At 43.5% G+C, this 17,015-nt stretch overlaps 1 protein-coding gene across 1 annotated transcript in view; it reads left to right on the top strand.

Annotated features, from left to right (window-relative positions):
- TBKBP1 (TBK1 binding protein 1) overlaps nucleotides 1-17,015 on the top strand; it is a 122,052-nt gene that overhangs the window by 28,452 nt on the left and 76,585 nt on the right. Inside the window, exon 2 of the mRNA XM_077252270.1 lies at nucleotides 1,781-1,876. Coding sequence (XP_077108385.1) covers nucleotides 1,781-1,876 — 96 coding nt within the window. The remainder of the gene's footprint in view (nucleotides 1-1,780; nucleotides 1,877-17,015) is intronic.

Here is a 17,015-nt window from a genome sequence, read left to right as displayed (position 1 = left end):
ACGTTGTGCACAATTGTGCACAACGTCCGTCGGTACGTCGGGCCGACTGTTTGTGACGGCCCCGTACCGACGGACATGTGAAAGAAGCCTAAGTGTTCTCCTCAACACTCTCCAGTTGGTATGTACAAGATCTGGCCCCCTTAACTTATTGTGTATCGTTCACATAATGTATTGCATCACTCCCTGTTTCTTCTCTAGATGCAAGCTAATTTTATTGGGGCCCACTATATGGTTTACATCACCTCAGCTATATATCTAGGTATGTGGTCCTTTATTGACCTGATATACCCCAGTATCTATATATCTCTCTACACACTTCAATTAAACGTATATTGCATTCCTGTCCTTAGGAGCCTCGTAGCCCTACATGGTCCTACAATGTTTATTAAGCTCTATATGTTGCAGGTATTCTTATACGATTGCCTCCAGTAATATTGATGACCATTTTTGTCTTTTGATGTATATAATTTTAAATAAAAATAAAAAATATATAAAAGTTTAAATCACCCCCCTTTCGCCCCAATCAAAATAAAACAATTTAAAAAAAATCAAACATACACATATTTGGTATCGCCGCGTTCAGAATCGCCCGATCTATCAATAAAAACAAAGGATTAACCTGACCGCTAAATGGCGTAGCGAGAAAAAAAATCAAAACGACAAAATTACGTTTTTTTGGTCGCCGCGACATTGCATTAAAATGCAATAACGGGCGATCAAAAGAACGTATCTGCACCAAAATGGTATCATTAAAAACGCCAGCTTGGCACGCAAAAAATAAGCCCTCACCCAATCCCAGATCACGAAAATTGGAGACGCTACGGGTATCGGAAAATCGCACAATTTTTATTTTTTTTTTTTGCAAACTTTGGAATTTTTTTCCACCACTTAGATAAAAAATAACCTAGACATGTTAGGTGTCTATGAACTCGTAATGACCTGGAGAATCATAATGGCAGGTTAGTTTTAGCATTTGGTGAACCTACCAAAAAAGCCAAACAAAAAACAAGTGTGAGATTGCACTTTTTTTGCAGTTTCATCACACTTGGAATTTTTTTCCCGTTTTCTGTTACACGGCATGGTAAAAACAATGGTATTGTTCAAAAGTACATCTCGTCCCGCAAAAAATAAGCCCTCACATGGCCATATTGATGGAAAAATAAAGAAGTTATGGTTCTGGGAAGGAGGGGAGCGTAAAACGAAAACGAAAAAACGGAAAAAGCTCCGGGGGTGAAGGGGTTAAGCACATGCGCATACAGTACATCAGACTAAAAATATCCTACATAGATTCTAGAAGACAATATGCATTGTACATTTTTGTTATTCTTTATGTCTCAAACTTTCATTTAAAATAAGCACTGGGGGCAGATTCCCAGGGAGATGTGTCCGTCACAGAGATCTTAACAGCTCATTTACATATTAAGAAAAACTGGATTTCTGAGGAATAAGACATCGGATCGCAGATATCAAGATATCATTTTATTCAGCTTCCTATGGCCCACATGCCCATGTAGACAGATTAGGAGGATTGACCCCTCTTTGAGATTCGCTTTAATTGGCTAGGTGATAATTTAACGGAGGGGATGGCTATCTTATGTCTATATCTGGGCAAAAATGTTCACGGATAATAGTTATGTCTTAATTACAGTGAACATGTAGGCAATTTATTTGAGAATAGGATATTTTAAAACAGTCAACGTGACGTTTGTCGCAGATCCTCTTCATGACTAATGTTGCCGTACCCTGTGTTATGTCATATCTCCCTTCTTCTTACTCTTAGTATCCAATTATCACTGAATTTGGGGATGAACAGAACTTTTCGCCCTATGATACTAAAGAAGAATCTCTGCTTCGCAACGATATTTCCCAACATGAGGTGAGTGGGGAAAATTCTTCAGCTTCGCTTGGCACAGCTCCCACCTTTCTTCATAGCTATGTATATGTATATATATCTCCGCTGGCACTGCTACCCCAATGACTCATGCGTATATAAAATCTCATTCCACCCCCTCTCTCCTTTCTAGAGTAACTACTTATAGTAATAATGACACACTGCGTAAATGGCAATGTACTCCCACCTCTTTCACACTCTCCTAAGGGTGATTCTCAAGAGGAAAACAACAATATGGCAGTGACATATTACACAATAATGGCACTAGATGACTGCACTTTGAGTCCTAAAAACAATATAGTAAGGTAACAAACAATAGGAGGTATGTACATTGGAATGAATGTAACAATATGAGCTGTGGCAGTCCCTTTGTAAACCAAAAGAAATATCGTTATTTAACTATTTCAGGTGTTACTAGTTACAAAAAAATATATATATACAGTACAGACCAAACGTCTGGACACACCTTCTCATTTTAAGATTTTTCTGTATTTTCATGACTATGAAAATTGTACATTCACACTGAAGGCATCAAAACTATGAATTAACACGTGGAGTTATATACTTAACAAAAAAGTGTTAAACAACTGAAAATATGTCTTATATTCTAGGTTCTTCAAAGTAGCCACTTTTTGCTTTGATAACTGCTTTGCACACTCTTGCATTCTCTTGATGAGCTTTAAGAGGTTGTCACCGGGAATGGTTTTCACTTCACAGGTGTGCCCTGTCAGGTTTAATAAGTGGGATTTCTTGCCTTATAAATGGTGTTGGGACTATCAGTTGTGTTGTGCAGAAGTCTGGTGGATACACAGCTGATAGTCCTACTGAATAGACTGTTAGAATTTGTATTATGGCAAGAAAAAAGCAGCTAAGTAAAGAAAAACGAGTGGCCATCATTACTTTAAGAAATGAAGGTCAGTCAGTCTGAAAAATTGGGAAAACTTTGAAAGTGTCCCCAAGTGCAGTGGCAAAAACCATCAAGCGCTACAAAGAAACTGGCTCACATGAGGACCGTCCCAGGAAAGGAAGACCAAGAGTCACCTCTGCTTCTGAGGATAAGTTTATCCGAGTCACCAGCCTCAGAAATCGCAGGTTAACAGCAGCTCAGATTAGAGACCAGGTCAATGCCACACAGAGTTCTAGCAGCAGACACATTTCTACAACAACTGTTAAGAGGAGACTTTGTGCAGCAGACCTTCATGGTAAAATAGCTGCTAGGAAACCACTGCTAAGGACAGGCAACAAGCAGAAGAGACTTGTTTGGGCTAAAGAACCCAAGGAATGGACATTAGACCAGTGGAAATCTGTGCTTTGGTCTGATGAGTCCAAATTTGAGATCTTTGGTTCCAACCACCGTGTTTTTGTGCGACGCAGAAAAGGTGAACAGATGGACTCTGCATGCCTGGATCCCACCGTGAAGCATGGAGTAGGAGGTGTGATGGTGTGGGGGTGCTTTGCTGGTGACACTGTTGGGGATTTATTCAAAAGTGAAGGCATACTGAACCAGCATGGCTACCACAGCATCTTGCAGCGGCATGCTATTCCATCCGGTTTGCGTTTAGTTGGACCATCATTTATTTTTCAACAGGACAATGACACCAAACACACCTCCAGGCTGTGTAAGGGCTATTTGACCAAGAAGGAGAGTGATGGGGTGCTACGCCAGATGACCTGGCCTCCACAGTCACCAGACCTGAACCCAATCGAGATAGTTTGGGGTGAGCTGGACCGCAGAGTGAAGGCAAAAGGGCCAACAAGTGCTAAGGATCTCTGGGAACTCCTTCAAGATTGTTGGAAGACCATTCCCGGTGACTACCTCATGAAGCTCATCAAGAGAATGCCAAGAGTGTGCAAAGCAGTCATCAAAGCAAAAGGTGGCTACTTTGAAGAACCTAGAATATGAGACATAATTTCAGTTGTTATATACCTTTTTGTTAAGTATATAATTCCACATGTGTTAATTCATAGTTTTGATGCCTTCAGTGTGAATGTACAATTTTCATAGTCATGAAAATACAGAAAAATCTTTAAATGTGAAGGTGTGTCCAAACTTTTGGTCTGTACTGTATTTGCTGTAGTAGTTATGTGAGGACATGTCTTATGTGTCAGATTTACTTTGGATTGGTCACTTTGACAATCCAGACCCTGGCATCAACACAATCTACAGACCAAACAGCACCAGCTCGAAAAAAAATAGTCTTATATGGTCAATACACCCAGAAAATGTCCAGTAAGCCCTGAAAAGACAATTTTTTGTTAAAGGGAACCTGTCATCCCCCTCAGGCGTTTGTAACTAAAAGAGCCACCTTGTGCAGCACAAATGCTGCATTCTGACAAGGTGGCTCGTTTAGTTATGCTCCCTGCACACGCTGAAATAAACGTTTATAAAATGTGGCCCCTCATACCCTGAAATGTTCCCCGGCGCCTGCGCTGTAAGTACGAAGGGCAGCTCAACTGCGGAAAAAAAAAACTTAATGCGCAGGCGCCGGGGACGATAATGCTGGAGGAGGAGGCGGCGCGCACAGCTCTGGAGTGACAGCTGTGCTGCGTCTGATTAGGAGGGAAAGACCCGCCTCCGAGAACATTTCAGGGTATGAGGGGCCACATTTTATAAACGTTTATTTCAGCGTGTGCAGGCATCATAACTAAAAGAGCCACCTTGTCAGAATGCAGCATTAGTGCTGCACAAGGTGGCTCTTTTAGTTACAAACGCCTGAGGGGGGTGACAGGTTCCCTTTAAAGAACAGAAATATAAAAAGTTCTGCCACAATACTTTTCCAATAACCGTATCTTACCGTGCCTAACAATGCTATCATACAGTACCAAACAATAGTATCATACAGATCCCACATAATAGTACCATACCCTACCAATAACTTTGTTACATGGAGCCCTAATGTTACAGTACAGTGGGTACAAGGACGGGTTGAAGAAGGGCAATTGCACCAACAGATTACTAACCAAACCTTTCTATCTCTGCCAGTGCATTAAATAGATTTTTGTAACAATTACGGTATTATACGTGGAAAGTCTTTTATTCTGATTTTATCAAAATTTGACTTTAAAAAAAGGCTGTATAGGAATTTAAAAAGCATAGTTGATTTCTTCCATGGATGCCTATAGCTAAATTTCTACTTTCATGCTTAATGCAAGTCTCTAATTTAAAGGGTCTACATTGTGTGCAGAATTATTAAACAAGTGAGTATTTTGACCATATAATGATTTTTATGCAGATTTTCCAAATCCAAGCTGTATAAATTTGAATGTTTATTGGATGAAGCAGGTGATGTGTATTTGTGTAATGAGGAGGGTGATAAAGGATACAACAGCCTCTATCATGGTGTGCAGAATTATCAGGCAGTTTGTTTTCCTGAGGCAAAATGGGTCAAAAAAACAGATTTAACTGATTCTGAAAAGTAAAAAATTGTTATAAGTCTTACAGATGTATGAGCAGTATTGAGATTGCTAAAATCAAGATCATGGTCATGATCACAGAATCATCAAAAGTTTTGTTGCAAATAATCAACAGGGTCTTAAAAACAACGGGTTGAGAAAAAAAGACGCACATTAGCTGCAGAAGATGTGAGAAGAATCAATCGACATGTAACCAGGAACCCATTACCCTGCAGTGCAGTCGTATTCCTGAACTGCAACCTCCCTGAGGCCCAAGAGTAATGATAATAATAATTTTTATTTCTATATCACCAACCTATTCCGCAGCACTTTACATTACAGAGAGGACTTGTACAGACAATAAAGACATAACAGAATAACATCATTCAACAGATACCAAGAGGAGTGAGGACCCTGCTCGCAGACTTACAATCGCAAGGTGTTCAGTGCTCAAATGACTAAGACATGGCCAATGTAAGGAAGGCTGAAATCTGACCACCACTGAATAAGATGCAGTACATAATTTGAAATGTCAAGACTGGGCCAAGAAATATCTGAAGACAGACTTTTCAAAGGTTTCATGGACTGTTTAGATGAGAGCAGTGGCGTAACTAGATTCTGATGGGCCCCGATCCAAGATTTGGACAGGCGCACAATATCCAAAATAAATTACAAATATATATGCACTTTCCATCATCCTGGTATATATGTCACCCATCCTGGAAAATATATCCTCCATCATAGTCAACCATAAAGTATAATGCACATCCCATAGTCCTCAGACGCACATTCAGCTTAAGTGTATTGCTCCACACAGATCCATCAGTCCATGCGCCGCAATACATGCTGAAAGCCAGTCTGAGGCCAGCAGCTGACGTCGGAGTGCATGTGACTGAGGGCACATGGCAGTGTCGTCATGCACTTCAGTCGCACGCTGAAGTCAGCTGCCGTCTTCAGCAGAAGACGCGTGCGGCGGGGGAGCGAAGGGAAGGTGAGTATTTTTAAATCAGTGGCCATACTACTACATGAATGACTATGGGCTGTGGATTATTTTTTATGAGTGACTATGGGATGTGCATTGTACTTTATGGATGACTATGCGGTGCATTATGCTTTATGGGTGACTATGGGATGTGCAATATACTTTATGGATGATTATGCGGTGCATTATGCTTTATGGGTGACGATTGGATGTACATTATACTTTATTGGTGACTATGGGATGTGCATTATACTTTATGGGTAGTGGTGTAACTAGAGTCAGATGGGCCCTGGTGCACTGCCAGCTCCACAATAACCCAAGAAAGATCATTAGCTGCCACCCCCAATTTAAATTTGTTTATTAACAACAAAATAGTAGTGTTACAAACATTTTGCATCCAAGAATGTCGAACATAAAATGTAATACATATAAACTGCGTATTCTTAAGCTTGAAATAAAATACAGCTGTCATCAATAACCAACGTTATATTATAATTATTAAAGCTGTTGGATCAATAGTAACACATGAAATTATGTAAATAGAAAAAACTTAGAAAACCAAAACACTTGAATTAGAACTGTATCTACGCTAACTACTAATTCGCCGCCGTACCTCACGTCTGACCTCCACGCGACATCCTCACTCCACAACAAGTCTATAAAGTAAGATGGGAAGAATTCCACCTACCCCAGATTTTTTCAAATTTGCCCGGGCACCCTCTATTCTGATATAACGTGCGTTCATATGGAATGATCGAGTTGACCAGTTCAATCCAAGTTCCCTTAGTTGGACTTGTACTCCCCATCCACCGCAAAGCCAGTACCTTTCGTGCCATAAAGAGTGTCTCACGTAAAAAAATATCAATGTAGTGATCCCAAGTCTCCTCCTCCCATACTCCAAATATACAAACCAATGGGTCAAGGGAAACTGGAATTGATAGCAGTGATGCAAGTAGTGATGTCACCTCCCTCCAGTATTGTAGAATAACAGGACAACTCCATATCATGTGAATGAAGTCTGCATCTAAGGAGTGACAGCGCATACACTCTGATGTTTGAAATCGACCCATTTTAAAAAGCCGTGTCGGAGTTAAATACGATTGATGTATTATGTATAGTTGAGTCATCCTGTTGTTAACTGATGGGGATACTTTAATTGGGGATTCAAGAATGTCTTCCCATTCCTCCCCCTGCATATTAGAGAGAAGTCCCTCCCATTTCCCCTTAACAGAGTTAACAGTAGACGCATCTCCCGAAGATAGCATATAAGTATATAGGGAGGAGATAAGACCTTGGGGACCCTGTGATTTGAGAATTCCTATCAAGGGTAGAGAGAATATAGCACGACCCGCACCTGCCTGTCTCATATATGATTGTATGGCTGACCTTAACTGTAAATATCGAAAAAACTGGGATCTCTGTATACCATGCTTGATTTGCAATTGCTCGAAAGACATGAAAACCCCCCCATCATACAGATCACCTATTGAGGAGACACCATGCCCGATCCAGAAGTCAGTGGATGGGTGATTCAATAAAGTTGAGAAATAGCCATTTTTCCACAGGGGCATCTCCGCCACGACATCCGTGAATCCCACAATTTTTTTAATTTGCCTCCAAACCGACCTTGCCAGGCGAAGCAAAGGAAGCATACGAGGGATATTAATTTTCTCCAATTCTAGAAAATTCAGTGGACAGTCCGTTTGAGACGCATGAAAAAGATGGCTTTCAGAGTTAGGAAGGCAATTATTAGGCATCCATTTATTAAGAGCTTTAACCTGACCAGCCAACTAATATAGATAAAAATCCGGTAACGCCGCCCCGCCCCTTAACTTTGATCTCTGTAGCGTAGACAGCCTGAGCTTGGGCCTAGATTTCCCCCATATGAAAGATGTAATTTGAGAGTTCAAATTTGTAAAGAAGGATTTAGGAATTAACACAGCACTATGTTGAAGACAGTAACTGAGCTTGGGGAGCAATATCATCTTGATTAAGTTGATGCGGCCGGCTACAGATAACGGAAGTTTGCTCCAAGCTGTAAATTTAAGTTTAACTAATTCTGACAACGGGAGTATGTTAAGTTGTAGATCAAATCTACTGCCCTGAGAAATATATATGCCCAAGTATTTAAAACTGGGTACAATAGGGAGGGAGGAAAGAGTCCCAAGACCGGACGATGGAATATGGCAGAGAGGCATCAACGCTGATTTGTCCCAGTTTATATATAGGCCCGAGTGTCTACTAAATTTATCTATAGTGTCTATTACCCGCGGTAATGTTACCTCCGCCTCATCCATAAATATCACCATGTCATCAGCGTATAGACCAATAGTGTCCACCCGACCAGCTATATTTATACCTTTAATATCAACAGAGGACCTTATGCGTATCGCCAGGGCCTCTATCGCAAGGGCAAAGAGGGCCGGGGAGAGAGGGCACCCCCTGGCGGGTCCCTCTATACAGTAAGAAAGATTTAGAGATGGAGCCATTAACAATTATACGGGCCTTGGGTTTCATATACAATAGACCCACCCACTTCAAAAATTTGTCCCCGAAGCCATATTTTTTCAAACATGCTGAAAGGAAGGGCCATTCAAGGGAGTCAAAGGCTTTGGCCGCATCCAGCGATGCCAATGCCCAGGAGTTGTCTGGTACCAATGAGCTATACTGGACTACTGACTGGACCCGTCTAATGTTTATAGAGGTATTCTTGCCCGGCATAAAACCCGTTTGGTCTGGATGTATAAGGTCGAGTATGATCGAATTCAATCTTGTAGCTAGAATTTTAGTAAAAATTTTATAATCTACATTTACTAGTGAGATAGGCCTGTATGATCCACACTCCAATGGGTCTTTCCCCTCCTTTTTAAGTAAAATGATGTTTGCCTCGTAAAATGTGTCAGGCATAGAATCCCTCTCACACACCCCCCGGAACACCTTCAACAAGAGCCGTGCCAGTATATCATGATATTTCCTGTATAATTCAATGGGAAACCCATCTGGACCAGGGGCCTTCCCAGAGGCCATATCCATCAAAGCATTTTCAATCTCCTCCAAAGTAAACTCCGTGTCCATAAAGGCTCGCTGAGCTGGGGTCAATAGGGGAAATGTTACATCTGATAGATAATCCAGGTTCTCAGGGATATCAAAGTCACATTTAGATGTATATAGCGACTTATAATAATCATGAAAGCAGCAAAGTATCTCCTCATTCGAGGACACTAATGACCCATCTGGTGTTCGAATCTGTAATATAGTGTTGGAGACATTGTGTTGGCGTACCAAGAAAGCCAAAAATTTGCTAGCCTGGTTTCCCAATTCAAAATAGGATTGGCGAGTAAAAAATAGTTTACGTTTAGATTTAGTGTCTTTATGCTGAACATATAGCCTCTGAGACGTTAGCCACTCAAGTCTATTGCCATTAGTTGGGTCAGATATATACGCAGACTCCGAGTCTTTTAGTCTTTGCTCCACCTCGTCATCCTCCCGCGAGGTCATCCTTTTGATATAAGATATTGTAGAGGATAGACACCCCCTTAGATATGCCTTAAGGGCATCCCAAAGTACATTAGTATTCTGGGGCTCTGAGTGGGATAAAATGAAACCCCTCAACTGGTCCACAGTTCTATCATTGGAATCTATCAATTTAAGCCAAAATGGATTCAACTTCCACACTATGCCGCCATTTGATTGCCCAAATTTAAGTTTAAGAACAACCGGGCTGTGGTCAGATATTCCCCTATTGCCATGCTCAACGCCATCCACCCATGTTGCCAACCCCTCGGATCCAAAGATATAATCTAGGCGGGAGAGGGATCGTCTGGTAGATGAGTGACAGGTATAGCCTTTTTCCCCTGGGTGGCGCACTCTCCATAGATCCAACTAACCACTACCCTCCATGAATGAAGCTAATTGGGATGGAGTCTGAGAGAAGGGTTCCCCCACCACGTCGTCACCCAATCTCAGCCTATCCAAGCGGGCATCCATGACCAGATTAAAATCCCCCATGCAGATGACATTCGCGTCTGGAAAGCCTAAAGCAAAGCTCATTGCCATCCGAAGTACTGATAGATTAGCTGGAGGAGGGTTATAAACACATAATATGATGTATTCACGAGAGTTGATTAGCGCATTCACAAATACAAACCGACCTTCAGAATCCCTCCTAGCCTCCCTCATCTCCCATCTAACGTCTCTGTGAATTAACAGTGAGACCCCCCTTGAGTAGCTAGTGTGAAACGCGTGTATGGACCATTGCACCCACGGTTTCTGTACACATCGGGCCGTGTCTCTAGTCAAATGTGTCTCGACCAATGCTACAATATGTGGGTGATAGCGCTTGATCTCTGAGAATAATCTTTTTCCGGGGAGATTTGATACCGCGTACATTCCAGGTCATGTATATTATTTCAGACCCCATACTCACTCATCACTATATAATAAACAATAATTGTCCAGGCAGAACTTAGGGATAGCACATAGAGGCCGAGAGATCCACTGGTGGCGAGTTTACCTACAAAACAGATAGAACAAACATAGAAAAAGAAACAAACCAAAAACCAAACAATGTAGGAGCGTAATCCCATGCTCCTATTATCAGATGAAAATGGGGATACCCTCGCTAAATTAAGCGTTCGGTATTGTTGGTAGGTTAGGCACCCACAAGGAAAGCTTCATTATGTAATCATCCACTCAAGTATATTAGGATGTCTTTATACTGGACGCCCTGTGGACCCGTAACCACTCAGCCGCTTCCTCCGGATCAGTGAAGAATATAGAGGAACCCTCATGAACAACTCGCAAGCGGGCGGGATAAAGCATGGAGTATACGACGTTCCGATCTCTGAGTTGTTTCTTAATTTCCAGGAACCGTGCCCGCTCTTTCTGAAGCTCCATGGAGAAGTCTGGGAAAATCGAAATTGTGGCGTTGTGGAACTTGATAGGGCTCTTTTGCCGTGCCAGACGTAGAATGACATCTCTATCTTTACAGTTAAGAATACGTACCAGGAAAGGTCTCGGAGGAGCTCCGGGGGGGAGGGGCTTCGTGGGGACCCTATGGGCCCTCTCCACAGAGAAGGTTGAGGAGAATTCACCTTCCAAAGAAGTTTTAAGCCAGTTCTCCAGGAATTCCTCAGGTCGTTGGCCCTCCGAGCGCTCCGGTAGACCAATAATACGAATATTGTTCCGACGCAGCCTGTTCTCCAAGTCATCTGCTTTTTGTTTCCAGGCATTAATGGAACCTGCCACCTTTGTCAATTTAGCCTCCATGGGTGTAATAGTATCTTCTATCTGTGACAATCTTGTTTCCACCTCCGCAATGCGACCTCCCATGGTCTGCATATCTAGTCTCAGACGGCCCACCTCAGTGTGTACATCTTCTATCTTTTCAGTAAGCGAGGATCTGGTTAAGGAGATGGCCTGCATTAGTTGTTCAGAGGCCTGTTTAAGAGTTAACTCCTCCTGTTCCCCCTCCTCATTACTATCAGAAGATCGACCTTTACGCTGAACCTGCGCGGGGGTATTTCTGAGGGTCCGCCCACCCTCCGGAGGGTCCTCTCTGGCAAATTTTTTCAATTTATCAGCCGTTCCTGATCCTTTGGAGTGCTGCATCTTTGATAAAGATGAGAGGCAGCAGAGTAGTTGAGGTTATAATCTGGAATAGTGCCAAGTTCCAGTCACAAATAATTGGCAGAGCCGGCAAAGATTATTTATGTGGTGTTATGAGACAACCACAAGTATATATAGAGTGTTTATAGTTGCAGGTGCAGCAGCTCTTAGAGCTCAGGAGATTCTATGCACCTGGGGGGAGACCACAGCAGCGGCAGAGGCAGCAGGGGGGAGGGGTGCCAGACCCTCCAAATCATATGCACTAGCTGGGTAGGTATCTTCAAATAAGGGAACGTGGGGCCCAATTTTCCAGGGCACTAACCGTTCATTCCCTGATGTACTGCAGGATGTGTATCCACCTCCCAGGCAGCGCTGCAGATGTGATGCACAGTGCCACGTCTCCTCTCACCAGAGCGTGCGTTTTTATAGTGACCGCCGCCCCACCGGTATTGCCGTCCACAGTCCCCCAGTTCCAGCGCACCCGGATTCAATCGCCGGCACCGCAGTCTCTCAGAGGCCGCCAAGATTTAGGGGGGAGTCCCGGGAGTGATAGGAACCGGCGCCGCACTATACCTCCTCAGAGCGCGCTCACAAGATGGCCGCCATCACACACCAGTCTCCTGCTCCGGCGGGCTCCGCCGGCTCTCCGCTCTCCTCCGGATCCCGCAGCACCCTCCACAGTAGCCTCGCACCTTCCAGGACCCAGGGGGGCCACAAATCATAAGCGGTCCACACTGTAAGGGGGGTTTGAGCGGCAGGTTTCTGTCAGGATGATAGGAGCTCTCCCAGGGCACGTCTTCTCACTCCAGCTACATAGCCACGCCCCCTGCCACCACCAATTTATAGGCCGTCTGGACACACGTTACAAGTAGCATATGGCTTCATGGTGCGATATATTTGCTTCTGAAGGTCGCAGGCGTTAGATATTGAAATCGTATTTTTATTATGAGTTTACCGTTACCCAGAGACCACATGTTACCTGGTTCGCACCATCTATCAGACTGTTATTTGATTGGATGAATTCCAGTGGCCCCATGGTGATCTGAGTGGATGCGTTCCATTTGTCCCTTCGCTACAACGCAAAAAATCTATATCTCGAAAGTCTCAGATTGATACAAACCCCAATATTTCTACCTGTACCCCGTAGCCGGATTTTCTAAGATCTGTTCCTGGGACAGCATACTTCTCCACCTCTGGTAAACGTATCCTTTTGTTATTGGGTTCCCAGAGAAGACTTTTCAAGTGTGATTACCTGGACACTGCAGGCACTCCAGGCTTCAAAAGGAACATGAATGCCTAGCTCTTCCTATCATAATTAGTGTTAATTACTTTTTCTCTCCCTAGCCATAACTGGTTTCCGCTTCCCCATATCTGCAAATTCTTAGACCTTTGTCCCTGATGTTCTGTGTGAGGATGGGGGGTTGAATGTGCCCACCCAGGAAATGTCTTATGGATTTTAATCTTTCTCTATAACAAACGGCGACAGACCTTCTCTTCGAATTCAGACACCCGCAAGGTAGATATGGGGTACTGCTATAGCCTGATATTATTAACCCCTTCCTGACATCAGACGTACTATCCCGTCGAGGTGGGGTGGGCCCGTATGACCACCGACGGGATAGTACGTCATACGCGATCGGCCGCGCTCACGGGGGGAGCGCGGCCGATCGCGGCCGGGTGTCAGCTGCATATCGCAGCTGACATCCGGCACTATGTGCCAGGAGCGGTCACGGACCGCCCCCGGCACATTAACCCCCGGCACACCGCGATCAAACATGATCGCGGTGTACCGGCGGTATAGGGAAGCATCGCGCAGGGAGGGGGCTCCCTGCGGGCTTCCCTGAGACCCCCGGAGCAACGCGATGTGATCGCGTTGCTCCGAGGGTCTCCTACCTCCCTCCTCGCCGCAGGTCCCGGATCCAAGATGGCCGCGGCATCCGGGTCCTGCAGGGAGGGAGGTGGCTTACCGAGCGCCTGCTCAGAGCAGACACTTGGTAAGCCTGCAGCCCTGCACAGCAGATCGTCGATCTGACAGAGTGCTGTGCACACTGTCAGATCAATGATCTGTAATGTCCCCCCCGGGACAAAGTAAAAAAGTTTAAAAAAAATTCCCCACATGTGTGTAAAAAAAAAAATAAAAAAAATATCCTAAATAAAGAAAAAAAAAATATATATTATTCCCATAAATACATTTCTTTAGCTAAATAAAATAAAAAAAACAATAAAAGTACACATATTTAGTATCGCCGCGTCCGTAACGACCCAACCTATAATACTGCCCCACTAGTTAACCCCTTCAGTAAACACCGTAAGAAAAAAAAAAAAAAAAACGAGGCAAAAAACAACGCTTTATTATCATACCGCCGAACAAAAAGTGGAATAACACGCGATCAAAAATACGCATATAAATAACCATGGTACCGCTGAAAACGTCATCTTGTCCCGCAAAAAACGAGCCGCAATACAGCATCATCAGCAAAAAAATAAAAAAGTTATAGTCCTGAGAATAAAGCGATACCAAAATAATTATTTTTTCTATAAAATAGTTTTTATTGTATAAAAGCGCCAAAACATAAAAAAAATGATATAAATGAGATATCGCTGTAATCGTACTGACTTGACGAATAAAACTGCTTTATCAATTTTACCAAACGCGGAACGGTATAAATGCCTCCCCCAAAAGAAATTCATGAATAGCTGGTTTTTGATCACTCTGCCTCACAAAAATCGGAATAAAAAGCGATCAAAAAATGCGACGTGTCCAAAAATGTTACCAATAAAAACGTCAACTCGTCCCGCAAAAAACAAGATCTCACATGACTCTGTGGACTCAAATATGGAAAAATTACAGCTCTCAAAATGTGGTAACGCAAAAAATATTTTTTGCAATGAAAAGCGTCTTTCAGTGTGTGACGGCTGCCAATCATAAAAATCCGCTAAAAAACCCGCTATAAAAGTAAATCAAACCCCCCTTCATCACCCCCTTAGTTTGGGAAAAATAAAAAAATAAAAAAATGTATTTATTTCCATTTTCCCATTAGGGTTAGGGTTAGGGCTAGAGTTAGGACTAGAGTTAGGGCTAGGGTTAGGGCAAGGGTTAGGACTAGGGTTGGGGCTAGGGTTGGGGCTAGGGTTAGGGTTAGGGCTAGAGTTGGGGCTAGGGTTAGGGCTAGGGTTAGGGCTAGGGTTAGGGCTAGGGTTAGGGCTAGGGTTGGGGCTAGGGCTAGAGTTGGGGCTAGGGTTGGGGCTAGGGTTAGGGCTAGGGTTACGGCTAGTGTTAGGGCTAGTGATAGGGCTAGGGTTATTGCTAGGGTTAGGGCTAGGGTTAGGGTTGGGGCTAGGGTTGGGGCTACAGTTAGGGTTGGGGCTAAAGATAGGGTTAGGGTTTGGATTACATTTACGGTTGGGAATAGGGTTGGGTGTGTCTGGGTTGGAGGAGTGGTTAGGGTTACTGTTGGGATTAGGGTAAGGGGTGTGTTTGGATTAGGGTTTCAGTTATAATTGGGGGGTTTCCACTGTTTAGGCACATCAGGGGCTCTCCAAACGGGACATGGCATCCGATCTGAATTCCAGCCAATTCTGCATTGAAAAAGGAAAACAGTGCTCCTTCCCTTCAGAGCTCTCCCGTGTGCCCAAACAGGGGTTTACCCCAACATATGGGGTATCAGCGTACTCAGGACAAATTGGACATCATCTTTTGGGGTCCAATTTCTCCTGCTACCCTTGGGAAAATACAAAACTGGGGGCCAAAAAATAAGTTTTGTGGGAAAAAAAATATTTTTTATTTTCACGGCTCTGCGTTGTAAACTGTAGTGAAACACTTGGGGGTTCAAAGTTCTCACAACACATCTAGATAAGTTCCTTGGGGGGTCTAGTTTCCGATATGGGGTCACTTGTGGGGGGTTTGTACTGTTTGGGTACATCAGTGGCTCTGCAAATGCAACGTGACGCCTGCAGGCAAATGCAACGTGACGCCTGCAGACCAATCCATTTAAGTCTGCATTCCAAATGGCGCTCCTTCCCTTCCGAGCTCTGTCATGCGCCCAAACAGTGGTTCCCCCCCACATATGGGGTATCAGCGTACTCAGGACAAATTGGACAACAATGTTTGGGGTCCAATTTATCCTGATACCCTTGTGAAAATACAAAACTGGGGGCTAAAAAATCATTTTTGTGAAAAAAAAAAGAATTTTTATTTTCATGGCTCTGTGTTATAAACTGTAATGAAACACTTGGGGGTTCAATGTTCTCACAACACATCTAGATAAGTTCCTTGGGGGGTCTAGTTTCCAATATGGGGTCACTTGTGGGGGGTTTGTACTGTTTGGGTACATCAGGGGCTCTGCAAATGCAACGTGACGCCTGCAGACCAATCCATTTAAGTCTGCATTCCAAATGGCGCTCCTTCCCTTCCGAGCTCTGTCATGCACCCAAACAGTGGTTCCCCCCCATATATGGGGTATCAGCGTACTCAGGACAAATTGGACAACAACTTTTGGGGTCCAATTTATCCTGATACCCTTGTGAAAATACAAAACTGGGGGCTAAAAAATCATTTTTGTGAAAAAAAAAAAGAATTTTTATTTTCATGGCTCTGTGTTATAAACTGTAGTGAAACACTTGGGGGTTCAATGTTCTCACAACACATCTAGATAAGTTCCTTGGGGATCTAGTTTCCAATATGGGGTCACTTGTGGGGGGTTTGTACTGTTTGGGTACATCAGGGGCTCTGCAAATGCAACGTGACGCCTGCAGACCAATCCATTTAAGTCTGCATTCCAAATGGCGCTCCTTCCCTTCCGAGCTCTGTCATGCGCCCAAACAGTGGTTCCCCCCCACATATGGGGTATCGGCGTACTCAGGACAAATTGGACAACAATGTTTGAGGTCCAATTTATCCTTATACCCTTGTGAAAATACAAAACTGGGGGCTAAAAAATCATTTTTGTGAAAAAAAAAAAAGAATTTTTATTTTCACGACTCTGCGTTATAAATTGTAGTGAAACACTTGGGGGTTCAAAGCTCTCAAAACACATCTAGATAAGTTCCTTAGGGGGTCTACTTTCCAAAATGGTGTCACTTGTGGGGGTTTTTAATGTTTAGGCACATCAAGGGCTCTCCAAACGCAACATGGCATCCCAT

Source organism: Ranitomeya variabilis, chromosome 4 (genome assembly GCF_051348905.1).
Source record: "Ranitomeya variabilis isolate aRanVar5 chromosome 4, aRanVar5.hap1, whole genome shotgun sequence".
In the NCBI taxonomy this organism is placed as follows: domain Eukaryota; kingdom Metazoa; phylum Chordata; class Amphibia; order Anura; family Dendrobatidae; genus Ranitomeya; species Ranitomeya variabilis.
This window is presented reverse-complemented; position numbering and strand designations above follow the sequence as displayed.